Genomic DNA, 15977 nt, shown 5'->3' with positions numbered 1-15977 from the left:
TGTCTGCTATATAAGACTGGTGGTTCGTTAACTTAAAAACGGAATTGTATCATGTGAAATTGCCTGGAAGGCTACAGGAATCAGTCTGTGCTGCCAAGTGTTGACCAACGGATCTGAAAGTGACAATCCATTGTAGCGAATTCATTGTAACTATTCATTTTGACGCTAATAGTCTGCCACTAGTTTAGAATTTTCTTAATTGTAGTTGAGTACATTCTGTGAAGTGGTTGAGCATTCACCTGTCGTTGGGAAAAGCCACCAGGACTTTTCCCGAACCGGCGCAGTCCTCTCTTCTCCCGGCGCTCGAGTGGAAGCCTGTGTTCGCCGTATTTACAACCACCGGACGAAGCTGACCTTTGACCTTCTTGACGTCATCGACAGGCACTTCTGGGAACTGACCCGTCTCGTTGGTTATCATCGGTGTGATTCCAGGGTTGATTCTGGATTATTGGCCGAGAATTTTTGATTATTGATTGTATAATTTTCGCACATTGTGTAACATGCGTTTCAATGGTGTTTATTAATTGGTTGCTTTTCTATTTCAATGCCTCCTTTAGAACAAAATGCTTGGTAGTGACAATGGACGCCATTTCATTAACAAACCATCCCGTGAATAAACTGAATTGTTTCATAACATCTCACCTTGGTTCTCGAAACTTTGGTATGGCGACGGACGTTCCAACGAGCTGTATGGGGATCGTCTGGAAGGGTCGAACGCACAGTTTCGTGACGTCAATTTCGGTGCTTCCCCCTTCAGGCCGATTGACGCACACTTTTCCGAGCACGTCGATAAGTTGCAGGGGCTGGAAAGTTCCCGCTTGATTCGGTTGGAAAGAAAGCATGATATCCTGAAACACGTGGTTTGTTACGTCACTAAATGTACGAGGGGTTCTATTGCCTTAAGGTGTGCAATTTGCATTCAGCAGTCACTACTTAACTGCCAACCATTATGTATAAATTCCTTGGTATGACGCTAGATTCGTTGTGTTAATTTTTCGTACAAAAATAAACTGAGTTTTAGACAATATAATGAATTTCGCGCTCAGGTATTTTTTTGCATTTTACCCTTGGTTTGTCCTATTACATCATGGATAAGGGTGGACTGAAACAAAATGAACTTTTTTTGTAAAACAATTTGTAAACAGTGGTTCTGACCTGACTTTTTCCCGGTTTAATTTTTGCTTGCACTGGAGTGACGTTAAAGTGCGCCACCTTCCGGCAGTGTATAGAAAGCGGGAGGAGCGAAGATTCGTTGGTGAGAGTACAAAGGGCGCTGCTGTGGTCGCCACATAACACCTACATCAGAAAAACACACCATGCACATGCTTAATCAAATATAGTTTATGGTACCTAATTGTAAGCGGTGTTTAATGGTTAAGCTTAAAAGTGATTACGCATAAACGGAACTCCCCAGGGTAGTTTCATGAAACAAACAAACACTGTAATTTAAAAATATTAATGTATCGTGGAATTGAAATCTTTGCTCTGAAATTATTGAATAAAGTGTCACCTCTCCAAAGTCAAATGTGCTACTTGGTTGGATGTTGGCCAGCACTGGGATTGCAGTGGCCGTCACCGCTACTTCTATCTTCTTATTGGCTGCAAAAAATGCAATACGGAATAACCAAAACGCACAATAGGGTTTAGCCTACATATGAGACATTGGCTGCAGAAAAGGTTTAATAATGTAGAAAACTCACGGTTGTTGTTTTCGCACAGAAAGGTGTCATTACTTCCGACCATCTCAAATCGCATGAAGAGTGCAAAGTCTTGTCGTGGTGGAGGTTTTTCAGTGGCTTCCCAACCAACATTGGAGCTGTTGAACCGAGGACTGAACCTACGCATAAAGCCACAGCTAAAAATTTTGCAAAATTGCCAATCAACCAACGAGCTTAAATAATTTACACTTTTTTTGAGTGAATATTAGAGACGAAGTACATGCCACTTTGATCCTTCTCACAGGTCGAAAAATTGGCTTTTAAACGAATCAATAAATCCAATCAGTTAGTATGTTTTTAACAACGAAATATAAATTGGGTATTTTTGCCTATTTCGTACTTTGAGAGTGACATATAAATGTAAAAATGACAACAGATTGTACATTCATTCACAGCAAGATCGCACCTCTAAATTGATCAATGTACACAGAAAAATAAATCTGCAATCCGATACGGTGTGACGCCACAACAATCAGTTTACCTGAAATATACGGGAACTTTCTCGTACGGTCCAATTGTCCCCTGGTTGGGAAGAACTGTGATGAGTGACGTCAAAATGTCGAATGCACGACCTCTTATTTTTTCCATGGGGGAGGTGGCTAACATTGCGGCTGTTGACTTGGTCAAGTCCACACCCTAAGAATGAAACAATTTTTTACATAAGGAAAATGGTGAACAGTCATTTTGGATGAGGTATTTCAAATCAGTGATTCTCAACTGCCTATTAATACTAACTTTATTTTTGTTTTTCTAATAAAAAAAAAACTTTTATGGGATACTTTTAATTCTGCTTTGTTTATCATATATATGAGTTTTAGTTTTGTCAAATCACTAGACATAAATGTTATTTTATATGTAACCTGACTACAAGGCACAAGTGTATGTCTTAACCTAAACAATTTGGGATATTAAACCTTTCTTAATGATGCCTTTGGTTAGCATCATAGCAATATTATCATTATTATCATGTTTTGTTAAACCTACCGCCTCTTCACCATCAGCCCCCTCCTCTAGAATAGACACCCATTTTACAGGTTCTGGGCCGTTGTTGAACAGATACGCTGGCTCCACACGATCAGTTCCATAATAAGCTGGTCCAAACGTAACACATTGAAGTGCAGATTGCTTGTCACCAGCAAGTAATTGCAGAGATTGTTCCACGATGCAAGCTTTTATCTGCAGTTTGGTGTCTTGCATGCCTTCTAGTTTCACTCTAAAAAAGGTACAAATTTGTAAATGTATCTTTCATTTATGGAGGATATGAAGGATATTTTTTTGCTCACTCTGCTAGTTCATCGACTGTTCCTGGCGTCTCAGTGACCAGCTCAACTTTGATTAGTTGAATTGTTTTGGGGTTCACCTTGCCACTTCTTGGTGAAATAGCAATGGAACGAGAGCTGTTGCAAGTAATGCTAAATTCGCCAGCCATTGACCCATGGTTTATCAATGCAACCTCCTGGCTTAGCACTCTGCTGTTCGCAACAACCATACCAAAGTCCACTGGCCCTTCAAGATCAAGCAATGGTGTTGGTGTATATCTGTTGTGAAACATAAGACACAATTTAGCAAGTTTTAATTCTATTGAACATTGCAAGTACAGCCTTTAAGGCCTTCAAAAGCTGCAAATTTGTAATGCTGCATCTTTTTATTTTTGCTTGGACAAATGTGTATTTTTACAATACAATTGGTATGTTTGATCAATACTTACCTGTCTCAAATTGTGGTATTTGATCTGACACAGCAGTATAACTAATGCATCTTTACTTACGCATATAGGGGAATTTCAATAATGTCATCATCAACAGAGAGAATAATTCGATCCCTTGCATCCTCAGCTGTTTCACTTGTATATTTAACTGTGGCTGCTATTTCCAAACCAGGGGCAACTGGGCGTTCTGGATTTGTCACTGTTAGCTTGAATTTCTATATTCACAACAAAGCACAACAAATCAAATCATTTTTTTTGCATGGAAAGTTACTATGTACATGAACATAAACGTAAAATGGCAAATCAAAAGGTTAATTAAATCCAGCACAATAGTTAATTCAATAATCTTTTTTGAACACTGTGTAAAGTTAGTGAAATTTACTTACACTAGTCACAGGTGCATGAAATCGTATTCTTTTGCTGAACTTGCTGACATTTTGCACTAACAAATTAACTGTAAATGTTTCATTGACTGTGGCATCAACAAACTCCACAATGGGAGGAGTGATCCGGATTCCAGCAACATCTCCATCCATACTCATGTTCCTATTTTTTGGTTGTCTGACTAATACAAGTTTCACATTTCCAATACAAAACTCTCATACCTGTAGTTCATTACCTGCATTATAAAAACAGGCTTGGTAAGTTGGCTATACGCTTTATTAAGGGCCAAATTCAGAGTGATCGGGTTTATGTCCAAATACGAAAAAACAAATCCTTTAAATAATTAAATTGTAGAGCATCAAACTTCGCGTCTTTGGAGAAGTTTCTGACAAAAATATTATCCTGGCCTGAAGTTTGATTCAAGCCAGGTTGTAAACTGTTGTTATAGTAACAACCGCTAGGTAGCGATAAATACCTAATTTTTTATGATGTAGTTTTTACCAAATATATATTGCAGTATTATGTAAGTATGTGTAGGTTATGTTATTTAACATAGATTAAACAAAATAAACATGCATTTATTCGTTTTGTTAAAGCAATGTAAAACCATTTGCACAAAACCTGGCTATCTCTCTGGGACTCCATTCTTTACCACAAAATTCAAAAATATTTCCCAAGCCTATTAACGGGTTTTTGAAACATTTATTTCACCACCCAGCATCCCCTGCGTTGAGCAGACTATAAAATTAATGTATCGCCTTTTGAGCACGACGCAAATAGTATACATGATCCTGCTGGAGTAAGTTGTGTTTTACCATCTGGTAAAATCAGTTTACTCCGTGAAGAAACAAACCTTTTGATTTCACACTCTTTTTCCTGTAGAAAAATAGTTCTAAGCAACCTTACGTTGGGTTCCAGAGGTCACAGCAAACCTCTACGCCACTTGTAATTTTAGGGTTGACCCAAATCACGGTTACAAACTTCTCTTGGTTACACCATTATTCCGACCTGCAAACTACGTGCCATTGTGGAAACTATTTTTAAACATTTTTATTAAAAAAGACACACATAGCATTCACGAATATTTGAATTAAACAGGCGATGAAGCATTGAACCTAAACGTCATACAAAATAATATTAACATGCAAGTTACGTTTTGCTTTCAATTGGAGTATTGTGCGATACAATAACAATGCCTACGCACGCGCAAAAAGCACATCTCTCTTATTTCGTCACAAATAGCAGCATGCCAGTATCGTGGGACGGTAAGCACTGTGATCAAACAACAAATAAACATGAATCAATCGGTTTTGGAGACAAGAACGCCGGCGGTCTGTCCCGGTTTCGACGCGTCTTCCATTTTTCCAGCAACGTCGCCGCTGGCACCGCTAGGGTTTTCGCCACGCACAGTTATATTGTGCTTTTGCCGATATTCGTTCAACTCCTTGCCCTTTTCGCCCAGCTTTATGTTTAGACTTTCTGTCACCATGGTTATCTGGTCCCTGTTTTTCTTCAGGGCGGGCAGAACGTCCCCGACTGTTCGCTCCACAAGCACATCCCCTATAAGCCTGTAACACCTTCTGTTGCCAGAGACCTGCGAACAAATAGAGGCATCGTAAGCGAAGATACGATGTTAATATATGTGCTGGTGAACAATGCTGGTCCACCAGACAACAAAAATATGCATTTTCAAAAGGAGTAATTTGACACCTATTACCCCCAAAAAATGTTACCAACAAACATATCTTTCAAACATTTTTAGACTTTAAACTTGCCTGTTGTAAGTTAGAATGTTGGACAGGAAAAACAGAAATATGAGTAAGATTCTGATCTTTCTTAATTAGTATGTTACAGAATAAAGCATAATTGTTAGGTGCAGTACATGCATTTACCTCTGATAATGCTTCAATTACAACTCCATGTTCCGCTTTATCAGCCTCCATTTCCGCTAACTTGGCAGCAACAATTCGTTGATCTTGTCGCAGTTGATTAAAACCTTCAATTATTTCTTCCTTTGAAATTTTTTTGTCCGCCATCATGAAGTAGTGCAAAAATTGTTTAAAGAATGAAATACAAACTCTGCAGGAACAAAAGAGTCAAAACTCAATAAACTTATTTTAAACATTACTGGATTGGAAAGAACAAAAAGTGTTTTGAGTGTTCAATTTGTAAGAGGTTCTGAATTCGGCTGCCATTAAATGTGAGCTTAACAGAACATTGTTTAATATTACGGCAAATACTACTCATTGAAACATGTTGATTTTATCTATTATATAAACTATATTTATCACACTGCAAAGGGCAAGTAAAAGTGAATTTCACAATGATTACTTTTAGGCATTTAAAACAAGACAAAACATATTACAAGCTAATGGCAATACAAGATTCTCAAATATAGATATTTACAGAATATGAATAAAGGCAGGCAGAAAAGCATCCAAACACAAACGAATATCAGTAGATATAAATGTTAACAGCTGTTTATCTTACAAAAGTTATTTCAGTACGTTTATATTAAACAAACTTAAATAGAATGCACATACAAGCAGAAGTAAAATGAACATGTGGATATCACGCCAAAAAAAGACAGGAAATGCAGGACCCCTGATGTGGAAGATTGTCAGCAACAAAAGAAAAGTGCAAACAATGACATAATTCAAGTCAGCCACCCCCCAAAAAATGGAATGAATGTTAATGTATATAACTTCTTTTTCTCAAGTCAAACTGTCTTACAGTGACTTGACCACAAAAATATGAGCAACATAATGCTGAAACCTTATGTTTAGTCAAATAAAATCTTCAATTACATGTGCAATAACCAAACCAAAAAATAATTGGCGATATCCTGTACAATGCCTTATACAATTTAACAAAAGCAAAACATCAAGTATAATTGAAACTTTTGTTCAACTCAGTTTCATACCAAGAAAAAGAAAAAATGCAAATATCCATTTCATTTGGTAGCACTTTTATAAGAGGTTATACTACATCCCAAAAATTTATAATTCATCAGGTAAAAATACATTACGTTTGTTTTTGGACTCTTGTTCCAATTCTGCTTTAAAGTAAGCAATGGTCTTAGCTAATCCATCTTTCAATGCCACAATAGGTTGCCAGTTCAACACTCTCCTTGCCTTTGATATATCAGGTTTTCGCTTGCGGGGGTCATCTGTTGCTGCAGGCTTGTGAATTATTTCTGATGTACTGTTTGTAACCTCCCTTATAAGCTCTGCGAATTGTAAGATAGTATGCTCGTCCGGGTTGCCCAGGTTAACAGGGGAGGACTCATCACTGTTCATCAAAGCAATCAATCCACTGACCAAGTCAGACACATACTGGAAAGACCGTGTTTGATCCCCCTTGCCATATATGGTTATGGGTTCAGATTGTAAACACTGCAATATAAAGTTGGATACAACACGGCCATCAGCCATGTGCATTCTTGGCCCAAAAGTGTTAAAAATTCTTGCCACTCGTACATTTACACCTTCCTGGGATTTGTAAGCATAGCACATTGTCTCAGCCACTCGTTTGCCCTCATCATAACAAGCCCTTGGCCCAATCGGATTAACATGGCCCCAATAGGTTTCCAACTGAGGGTGTTCTTCTGGATCACCGTACACTTCTGAAGTTGACGCAAGCAGCAAAGTTGCACCAACCCGTTTCGCGAGACCCAACATGTTCAACGTTCCAAGGCTGGAAGTTTTAATAGTCTTAATAGGGTTGTACATGTAATGAGGGGGTGATGCAGGACAGGCTAGATGGTATATTTGATCAACTTCTATGAACAGTGGTGCTACAACATCATGATGCATGAGCTCAAAATTTTCATGACCAATCCAATGCTCTATGTTTCGTTTTCTGCCTGTAAAAAAATTGTCGACCACCGTTACTTCGTGTCCCATCATCATAAGTTTGTCTACCAAATGGCTTCCCACAAACCCAGCACCCCCAGTGACTAAAATTCTTTTGCGGTTTTTCTCAGCAAGGAACTTCACAGGAAGGTATTTCTTGTTTTGTTCATCCATCATTTGCACCTTTTGTCGAAGGTCAGTGTTTTCAAATTGAAGGCGCTGCACTTTGCGAATGACCTCACTTATGATGGATTTGTTCACTGTGGTGTCCACTGTCAGTTCGTGGCGTGCAACAACCAAAATAATGGCTGCAATGATGATTAGAAACACACATCTTAAGGTCCGAGGTGACATCTGAAATTGTAATTAAAAGTTTTTGCCTTTTGAAATAGCTGTTGCAAAACAAATACAACAGAAATTATACTTAATACACCTAATGTACCAGTTAACTCTCGTAATACTTACCCTACGTTTTCCGAAAGCCTTTTCGTGTCTAATTATTTTAACTCAACAAGCACAAAATAAACACGACTTCTAAATCCACAAACATTTATCAAAATCATCGGGCGCGGTGACTAACACCCGAGGTGATGCAGCTCTAACACATTTCTGTCCCAGCAACGCGAAACTGTATAAGATGACGATCACGTGTTTTGAAACGAACCGCACAGTTTTGAGTCACGTGACAGCACTAACTTAACAGCCTTTGAGCATCAATCATTTTTGGCGAGGAATTACTCGGAAAACTAGCTGGACGTATTTGAAAAAAATGTCTACGTTTATCCCCTCGATGCATTGAATTAACGTTGGGCTCGTTAGTCTATGTTTCTGTTTAATTAGTCTTATTGGCATGGCAATAAATGCATAACTTTCATTTGGAGAGTATATTTTCGAGGTGTATTAAATAGCGTATGCATATTGGCAAAAGGTTACGCAGCACAACACCAATCCAAGCCGAAAACAACAACAAACTACTTTTTGACTCAAAAAATTAAATTACAAACACAATTTGTAGGACCATTTAGGCTTAAATTTGCTGTTAACTTATATGCGATATGTTATAGACAGTTCAATAATCGCCTGCTTCCATCACATATTTTCAATAAACAACTGAAGATCAAAATTAACACGTTGTATCAGGTCAAATCAACGTAAAGCGAATTGCTATATTCGAGTGCATATAATACTATTACTATCACCAGCAACTTGACAAATTTGTACAAAACTTATGGCTTTAAAGTTCTGTTTGCACATACACGAAAACCACAGCACTAATCACCACGCCAACAACGGCCACTACTGGCAAGGCTGCACATAAGCAAGAACTTTTTAAACGGGCCCACGCTCCCTTGGCGGAATCGGAGTCCTGGATGGAACCACGTTTTCTGTGACGTCGTCGGCCATGTAACTTTCTCTCGAACTTCTCAACCTCTTCGAGTTGCTGTCTTTCTTCCTCTTCTCTCTTCTTTCGTTCTGCCTCCTCTCTCTCCTAATTTTATATGATAAAGTGTGAATGAAGAGTAGAAAAAAAGCGGTTACTGCACCAGGGTGCGAATTGCAAAGCAATAAGAAGGGAAGACATTTACTTATGCATGAAATGTATGTTTTAATTCAACAATAAAAAGTTGCAATGCACAAAGTTCTGACGTGAGGTGTTAAGTTAATCGTGGTGTGGTTTTTGTGCAAATTTAAAAAGACCGATGACGTCATTATTGTTTAAGGACAAATCATTTGAGCACATAACATATTACGAGAAGCAAGCTCGCACTCACCGCCGCCTTGGCGGCTGATATCTCCTTGCAAAGGTCGTCACATTGCATCCGTTGTTTCTCTGACCGCACTTGGGCGCAAGCGAACTCCTGAAAAGTCAAGAAACAAACAAATAAAATCGGGTTAGTAAATAAAATCCTCTCGAATCGCAACGATTGGTTGCAAGGCACATTTTGTTGCGCTGCCAGGTAAAATGTTCAAAAATCCTAAACTATTAGGATTTGAACTTTACATGCATGTACATACCATATGTTCTGAAGGATGAAACACAATATTGCGGACATTTAATCACTTTTTACCATTTCCATCTGCCCGCAAATTGAATCCTAAAACCCTAACACTATCCACAACCGCACTTGCTGAATGGTTGACTTACAGAAGTAACAGCACGCTGAAACATTTACTAAATACTGGTGTACTCCTTTACTCAACCAACCACTATCTCACCCGTTTGCGTCTTTTGCACGGACATCGAAGGGTGACGCGCTTCGTACATTCGGTTGAAGGTGGACATGGTCCCAGGTGGCACTGTTTTGGGCACATATGCCCGCACGGATCCAAGGTTCGCGGACAGTTGGTTCCACATGACATCATCCGACTCCTCTCCTCCGTACTCCGACTCGACCAATCACTGAAGACCACATGAGTAAAGTAGGATGTATTCAAAAACCCGAAGTTTTAACATACCAAGTTGCATTTACAAATATTTTGCGTACATGCTAACGCGTCATTTGAGACAGTGAACAGATAATACTAAACCATCACAGCCCACCAAACTTATAAAGACATCGCAACAACATGTTACTTGCAAAAATATCAGCCAATAATGGACAGTATTCTGAAACATTGCTCTTAACAAAATCTCTCCTATATTAATGTGCAGAAATGGAGCAAAAAGTTCTTACAGAAGTTCCTTAAGACCTAGTGGAAAAATTAGCCAGGAAGAACGAAATGAATACCGTTTACGTCCTTTGTGAAAATCGTACCTGCACAGGTGTTTCATAGGAACGGCCCCGCAGTGGCATTTCATTCTTATTCGTTTGTGACAAGGCGGGCAAGCTTCGTCGTGGCAAGACAGCGAACACGCATGAGAACAACCTTCAGGTCGGGGTTTCAAGCACGGTTCCTCACAAACTTCACACTTCTCTCCAGCCTGTATGATTTACGATTTTCTTGTTAAGGTTGTATATAGTTTAAAAATAGAATAGTTGTGTAAGCTGTGTACAGATGGCGTCACTGGGGCACTGATGTAGGTCGAAACAGTGGCCATCTGTATGCAGCTTACACAATTCATATTATTGGCTCCCTTTTGCTTTAAATAGATCAGTTTCAAAACCAAAAAGTGTTTTCAGAAATGAAAAAGCTTACGTGACTCTCGTCGACGTCATCGACCACGTGACACAGAAGCGAACACTTGTGGTTTTTGCACTTCAGCAGGCGACCACAAGGTCTCCCGCAACTGTAGTCGCGACCCTCACTGCAAGGAAACGTCCCTGTCTCGTGCTTTCCGCGACATACGACGCCCACCGGCACCTTGCAAGGAGGACAAGGAAGCTTCTCGAGGCGGAAGTCAGCACGTGGTTGTTCCCACGGAGCGGCGGCCTTTGACTGTGAATGCAACGATTTAATTTTCCCATGGAAGACGGGACAGTGATGGAGAGATTTTGCTGAAGTTAGTTTTCTTCAAATTAATAAAAACAACAAGCATCCCTCAATTGCGCGTAAGGCGTCTGGGTTAAAGGCTATTTTACATTTTTGGTCACATACTCAGTTGGACTGCTTTCAGAAACTGGACAGTGCAATATTCATGACGTAATAATGTAATACGAATATTGTTATTAACTCGACCTCGTTTCTCACAATCACTCGATCGTGGCAGGCAGCTGGGCAAGTGTGACCGCACGGCAACGTTTCTTGACATGTCTGAAACACAATAACACAAAAAACTTACTGCGGTGCAAGCAATGTGCAGAATGTAGCCTAAACAAATGAGTGATACATCACACAAGACTGTGTTTATGTAGTAGACTGAGCGAACCTGTTTGCACGTTGGACAATCCCCGAAATGACACGTGTGCTTTACTCTGGCCACATGATGGCAGTCGGGAGGTATTTCACACAGCTTCCGACACCTAAATATGAAAAAGTTCAATATTTGGAAACAGTAGCTGCACAAAATATTCAGGATATATAAAATACAATACAAAAATGACTGACTTTGTAACAATGCTTGCATTTTACTCATATAACAGAATAGAATGCGTGTACTCGCCTTGGTGGCTTGGTTGCTTTTTCCTTTCCACACACAACAGTGATGACACTACTGCCACAACGACACGCGACTTTTGACGTCAGCGGACAAGGGTAACATGGCCCTGTGCGATAAAATGATATCATCGTTACTGAGGGGTCGCCTACCCCATAATATTATTACCCAATGACAGACGAATTATTAATCAAGCGACATTAGGCAAGAACAAATTATGAATGGTCAAAGCTTAGCGTCATACACGAGATCAGATATTTTTATGTCCTGGTAAACCTTAACCAATATATATGATCGATCTAGTTATGCGTGTGGTGCTGTTTTATTGCCTTATTGCCAAGAACAGGAAAAATACCTTGATGGCAAAGCATTTGACACTTGTGCTTTTTGCACTGCAGCGTTTTGGCGCAAGGTTGTTCACACGGTGGACAGGCCCCGGTGCAACATTTTCTTCTGCACAGGTGATTACCGCACCTTCTCATTTTCTGACACCTTGTCTCACATGTGAAGTCTTTCTGGCAATGAACTTCCTTCTCCCGTTTACCACACCGGCATGGCTTCTTCGCCATGAGGTTGCACTGCACACAAAGATCGCAGAAAATTATATCACCTGTTTTCAATAATGTTCGTAAAAATGCTTGAAACATTATAACAAAATCACAATCAGGGGTAAAAACAGGAGGCAATGTTCCATAGAAAATAGTTCAACTATTACAAAACACCAAAACTATAATAAAAATGCTCAGAAAACACATATGGTTTCCATATACAAATTAAAACTCTTTATCAATATATGTCTACAAATCCTGTGGCTGACAACATCATTTTAAAAAAAACAAGCATGCCATCAATATCAGCCACCATATCGGTGTGCCAGCAAACATAACATACCGCCCCACAAGGTCCAGTATGACACCTTCTTGAACATTTATGCTTGCCAAAACACCCAAGATCTTTTCCACAGGTGTCTTCACAGGGTAGGACTTCCTCTGTACAGAGAAGGTTGGAGTATTTTACCTTACCACATGGGCAGGTACGCTCGCCACTGCGTGGGCATTCTCCACACTCACTTGACTTGTGACAAACCTGAGAAGGTTTAGAAAAGTAGCATCAAGGACATCAAACTGAAAACACATTACATTGATGTGCTCATTGACAAAGGCTTGTATAAGAACTTCCAAGTTTGAATTTACATACTTTAGACTGTTCTGTTTAAGTGTTCAAATGCTGAATAAATGTAGTAAATACATTCAAACAAAACATGGGTAAAATACAAGACTTTAAAATTTATGTAAAATCATCATTTACCTTATCACAACGATGAAACCCACAGTTTAGTGGCTTGCCGCATTCCATTTCACAATTCCATTCAGGTTGCAAACATGGTTGGATCCGTTTCTCTTTGCCACAAAGACAAGACTGGACACTGTTTCTAGCACAAAATGTGCAATCACCACTGTGGCAAATCATCTACATGAATAAATAGGTTTTTAAATTGTGCTAGAAATTGTTCAATACCAAAGCAAATATTCTCTGTTACCAAATCATAAAAAAATTGAAAATTAAAAAGATTTTAATGATTTATTTTCAAACATACAGCAAGACACTGGCATGCTACCTGACATCTGTGCTTTTTGCATGAGAGGAGTTTGTTGCATATTTCACCACAAGACCAATTTCCGCTGCCACATCTGCGTGCCTTGGGGGAATGCTTTCCACAGTGACAGGACACCTTTACAGTTTGTGGACAAGGAGGGCAGGGTCCTAAATGCATTATATATATACCAACAAAACATCACTAAGATAATTTTCAAGATTTAGATCAATATTCACATACCTGGATGGCAGAGAAGCAGACATTTGTGACCACATCGTGGATTTTCAAGCAGCTTGTTACATTTTGATCCACAAGAATGGGGTAAGAGCCAGGGGTCAGGTTGGGGATTTTCCTCAGCTCCACAAAAACACTTGTAACTTTGTGGGCACTTACGCTTGGGGTATTCGTTTCTAAAATAAATTAACTAAATATGTTTCTGCAAGCCTTGAACATTCTGTGACAAACCACAACACTTATATACACCACATTGAATACTACTTTAATATTAAATATAAAAAATATTTTACACTGATACCAACCTGCATTTTGGGCAGTACCAAGGTAACTCCTTGTTGGGAAAATACTCATCAGAGAGTAGTGTTGCCTGAGCAATTCCTTCTAGCACCCATTGCTTAATGCAGTTGAGATGAAAAATGGCAAAACACTTTTCACAATTCCAGGTCTACAAATTTTTATTGTACTGTATTAGGCAAGTTTCTACTTATGGTTGTGTAGTGTAGTGGTTCCCAACCTCAGGTTGGGATGGTTTCAGGGGTCTGTGAATGTGCATGAGCAGGCTCATAATTAAAGCTTTTAAATACTTGCTTTGTTTTCTGTTTCCAGTTGTTTTTTGCAAATAAATTTGTGTTTCTGATCAGTTCTACATGTTATATCACACCTGCGGAATTTGCAAAATAGTTTGTCACAAAAGCCTAATGTAAATTTTGTTCACAGGGTCTGGATGAGTTTATGAAATTGATCTATGATGACCAAAGGTTGGGAATCACTGCAGTAATGTATCTCAAAAAGAAAGAAATCTCAACCCCCTCATCAAATATTTTTATATGATTTAGGATTACCATTTTGGGACATATGTTCCTGTCTATTATCACACATTGGAGGTTTTTAAAAACGACTGCTATTATTTGTCCAGTATAAAACTAAGCAGGAGAATAAAAAACAGAAGGAATGTAAATTTGGTCATAGCAATTACCGCCTCCTGTCTCTTTACACTGGAGATGCAAACCAAGCATGTGAGAGCTCCTGACTGACAACATTCCGTAAGATATTGTGTTGTTAATCCCAAGCCTAATTCATCCTTGGACAAAACTGGCTGATCTATGTTTGTTGTAATAATTCCTGCAAACAAATAAACACATTAGACTGGTGTCAGATCGTGAAAGAGGTTATTTCTTCAAGATAACAACCACATGTTGTAAAAACGTCGTTATGTCACTGCACCACATGTTGTGAACTTGACAGTGAATAGATTTTTTTTTTTTATATAAGATAAATTACTCACTTTATGTTGATGTAACCAGAAGACTGAATAAAGTTTGATATAAGATATTTAATATTGATAATTAATTATTATAGACAAAATACTTGAAATACACAAAATACCTTTATAAAAGTTTGTAAGCTTGGAAAGGATTCCCTCATCATCCAACTCCTCTTCATCCGAAGATGACTCATAATCTGCCTGGTACGTTTTCATTGCATGCTCAGCAGCCTACAAAGATAACAAAGTAATCAGCAATAAATCTCCAAACCGAAAATATGAAAATACTGACTGCTAAATGCTTCTGTTTGGCTTCTTTAAACCTATTCCCAGGTTCATCATCAAATCTGGAAACTATGTTGTGTCTGGCAGCTGCAAATTCACAAGGAAGCTAAGTTTGTGGAGAACAAACAAATAAAGCGTCAAAAAGAGGTTAAATGCACAACCATGCTTCTGCGATAGTGATATAAGCAATTAACAAGCGATCACCAACGACCAACCAACCTTGGTTCCACTGCATTCCACGACCTCTACCAACAGAACGTTGATTGCCTGGTTGTTCGTAACCGCGCCCTCTACCTCTTCCACCCCGCCCTCTTCGTTTATCCATATTTCGTTTTAACAAGCACAATTTCACCCCAAAATCATCTTTTGTGCTTTTAACTTACAATCTAATGGAAACAATCGTGGAGGGAAATAACCGAAATGCTGCGCTTGGGTGCTTTTAGACGTTTGATGACGTCTCAGCAAAATTAAATGAGTAAAACGACCAATGCCTTCATAAAAACATTTTTTGCATGAGCAAAGTAAAAACCTAATTCGGCAACTTTTTTTGGTAGGATTACTCGCAAAACGTGAGCTTTCATACGCAAAAAAAAACAATTTAAACATACAGTAGGTCTAAATATCCTTTCCATGGTGGAAATGATGAGGGTAAAAAATTTGATGAATAACATTAAGATCCGCAACAAAACGAACTTATATTGACTCAGATAAAAGCAAACTTACTTTCGCACATCCTCATCATTTTGGCTAAAACCTGATAAAAAGCTACCAAATTTGCATGAGCGTTACATTTCTTTAGGGCCCCAGATGGGCCCTGTCTTTTCAAAGCCTTTGAGAAAGATAAATCATACATCATTTTGAAGTAAACATGTTTTGGTTTTGGCAAAGCGTGAG

At 38.8% G+C, this 15977-nt stretch overlaps 4 protein-coding genes across 4 annotated transcripts in view; all 4 read right to left on the bottom strand.

Moving 5' to 3' along the window:
- LOC145911281 (cilia- and flagella-associated protein 47-like) overlaps positions 1-4039 on the bottom strand; it is a 37927-nt gene extending 33888 nt beyond the window's left edge. The window contains exons 1-10 of the mRNA XM_082998570.1: positions 3813-4039; positions 3487-3641; positions 3002-3256; positions 2703-2931; positions 2200-2354; positions 1701-1837; positions 1511-1599; positions 1156-1296; positions 643-848; positions 240-440 (exon numbers count right to left, since the gene is read on the bottom strand). Of these exons, the coding sequence (XP_082854696.1) occupies positions 240-440; positions 643-848; positions 1156-1296; positions 1511-1599; positions 1701-1837; positions 2200-2354; positions 2703-2931; positions 3002-3256; positions 3487-3641; positions 3813-3968 (1724 nt within the window). The 5' untranslated portion in view covers positions 3969-4039. The remainder of the gene's footprint in view (positions 1-239; positions 441-642; positions 849-1155; positions 1297-1510; positions 1600-1700; positions 1838-2199; positions 2355-2702; positions 2932-3001; positions 3257-3486; positions 3642-3812) is intronic.
- An 803-nt stretch (positions 4040-4842) lies between these two features.
- LOC145910206 (prefoldin subunit 2-like) lies at positions 4843-5867 on the bottom strand. The gene is made up of 2 exons (XM_082997249.1): positions 5703-5867; positions 4843-5404 (listed from the first exon to the last, which is right to left on the bottom strand). Exons 1-2 carry the CDS (start codon positions 5847-5849, stop codon positions 5111-5113), a joined length of 441 nt encoding a protein of 146 aa, XP_082853375.1. The 5' UTR covers positions 5850-5867; the 3' UTR covers positions 4843-5110.
- Positions 5868-6794: 927 nt separating this feature from the next.
- Positions 6795-8295, bottom strand: LOC145910205 (UDP-glucuronic acid decarboxylase 1-like). Its single transcript, XM_082997248.1, has 2 exons — positions 8130-8295; positions 6795-8018 (listed from the first exon to the last, which is right to left on the bottom strand). The coding sequence occupies exon 2, from the start codon at positions 8016-8018 to the stop codon at positions 6810-6812; it is 1209 nt and encodes a 402-aa protein (XP_082853374.1). The 5' UTR covers positions 8130-8295; the 3' UTR covers positions 6795-6809.
- A 252-nt stretch (positions 8296-8547) lies between these two features.
- On the bottom strand, positions 8548-15456 carry LOC145910555 (NF-X1-type zinc finger protein NFXL1-like). The gene is made up of 18 exons (XM_082997721.1): positions 15303-15456; positions 15091-15170; positions 14921-15029; positions 14511-14656; positions 13837-13979; positions 13538-13707; positions 13319-13464; positions 13009-13170; positions 12592-12786; positions 12056-12278; positions 11707-11809; positions 11473-11566; positions 11283-11357; positions 10803-11042; positions 10421-10587; positions 9882-10065; positions 9437-9523; positions 8548-9153 (listed from the first exon to the last, which is right to left on the bottom strand). Exons 1-18 carry the CDS (start codon positions 15406-15408, stop codon positions 8899-8901), a joined length of 2685 nt encoding a protein of 894 aa, XP_082853847.1. The 5' UTR covers positions 15409-15456; the 3' UTR covers positions 8548-8898.
- Between the last annotated feature and the right edge of the window lie 521 nt (positions 15457-15977).

This window comes from Ascidia mentula, chromosome 8 (genome assembly GCF_947561715.1).
Source record: "Ascidia mentula chromosome 8, kaAscMent1.1, whole genome shotgun sequence".
Taxonomy (NCBI): Eukaryota; Metazoa; Chordata; class Ascidiacea; order Phlebobranchia; family Ascidiidae; genus Ascidia; species Ascidia mentula.
Note: the sequence above shows the minus strand (reverse complement) of the source record. Positions and strands in the feature narration are given on the sequence as shown.

Excerpts from the sequence above, each read along its gene's own strand:
- LOC145910555 (XM_082997721.1), bottom strand. The coding sequence starts at position 15,408 with ATGGATAAACGAAGAGGGCGGGGTGGAAGAGGTAGAGGGCGCGGTTAC. Across the intron at positions 9,524-9,881 it reads CGTGCAAAAGACGCAAACGG|GAGTTCGCTTGCGCCCAAGT; the intron begins GTGAGATAGTGG and ends TTGACTTTTCAG. Across the intron at positions 9,154-9,436 it reads TATCAGCCGCCAAGGCGGCG|GAGAGAGAGGAGGCAGAACG; the intron begins GTGAGTGCGAGC and ends ATATAAAATTAG.
- LOC145910205 (XM_082997248.1), bottom strand. The coding sequence starts at position 8,018 with ATGTCACCTCGGACCTTAAGATGTGTGTTTCTAATCATCATTGCAGCC.
- LOC145910206 (XM_082997249.1), bottom strand. The coding sequence starts at position 5,849 with ATGATGGCGGACAAAAAAATTTCAAAGGAAGAAATAATTGAAGGTTTT. Across the intron at positions 5,405-5,702 it reads TAATTGAAGCATTATCAGAG|GTCTCTGGCAACAGAAGGTG; the intron begins GTAAATGCATGT and ends ATTTGTTCGCAG.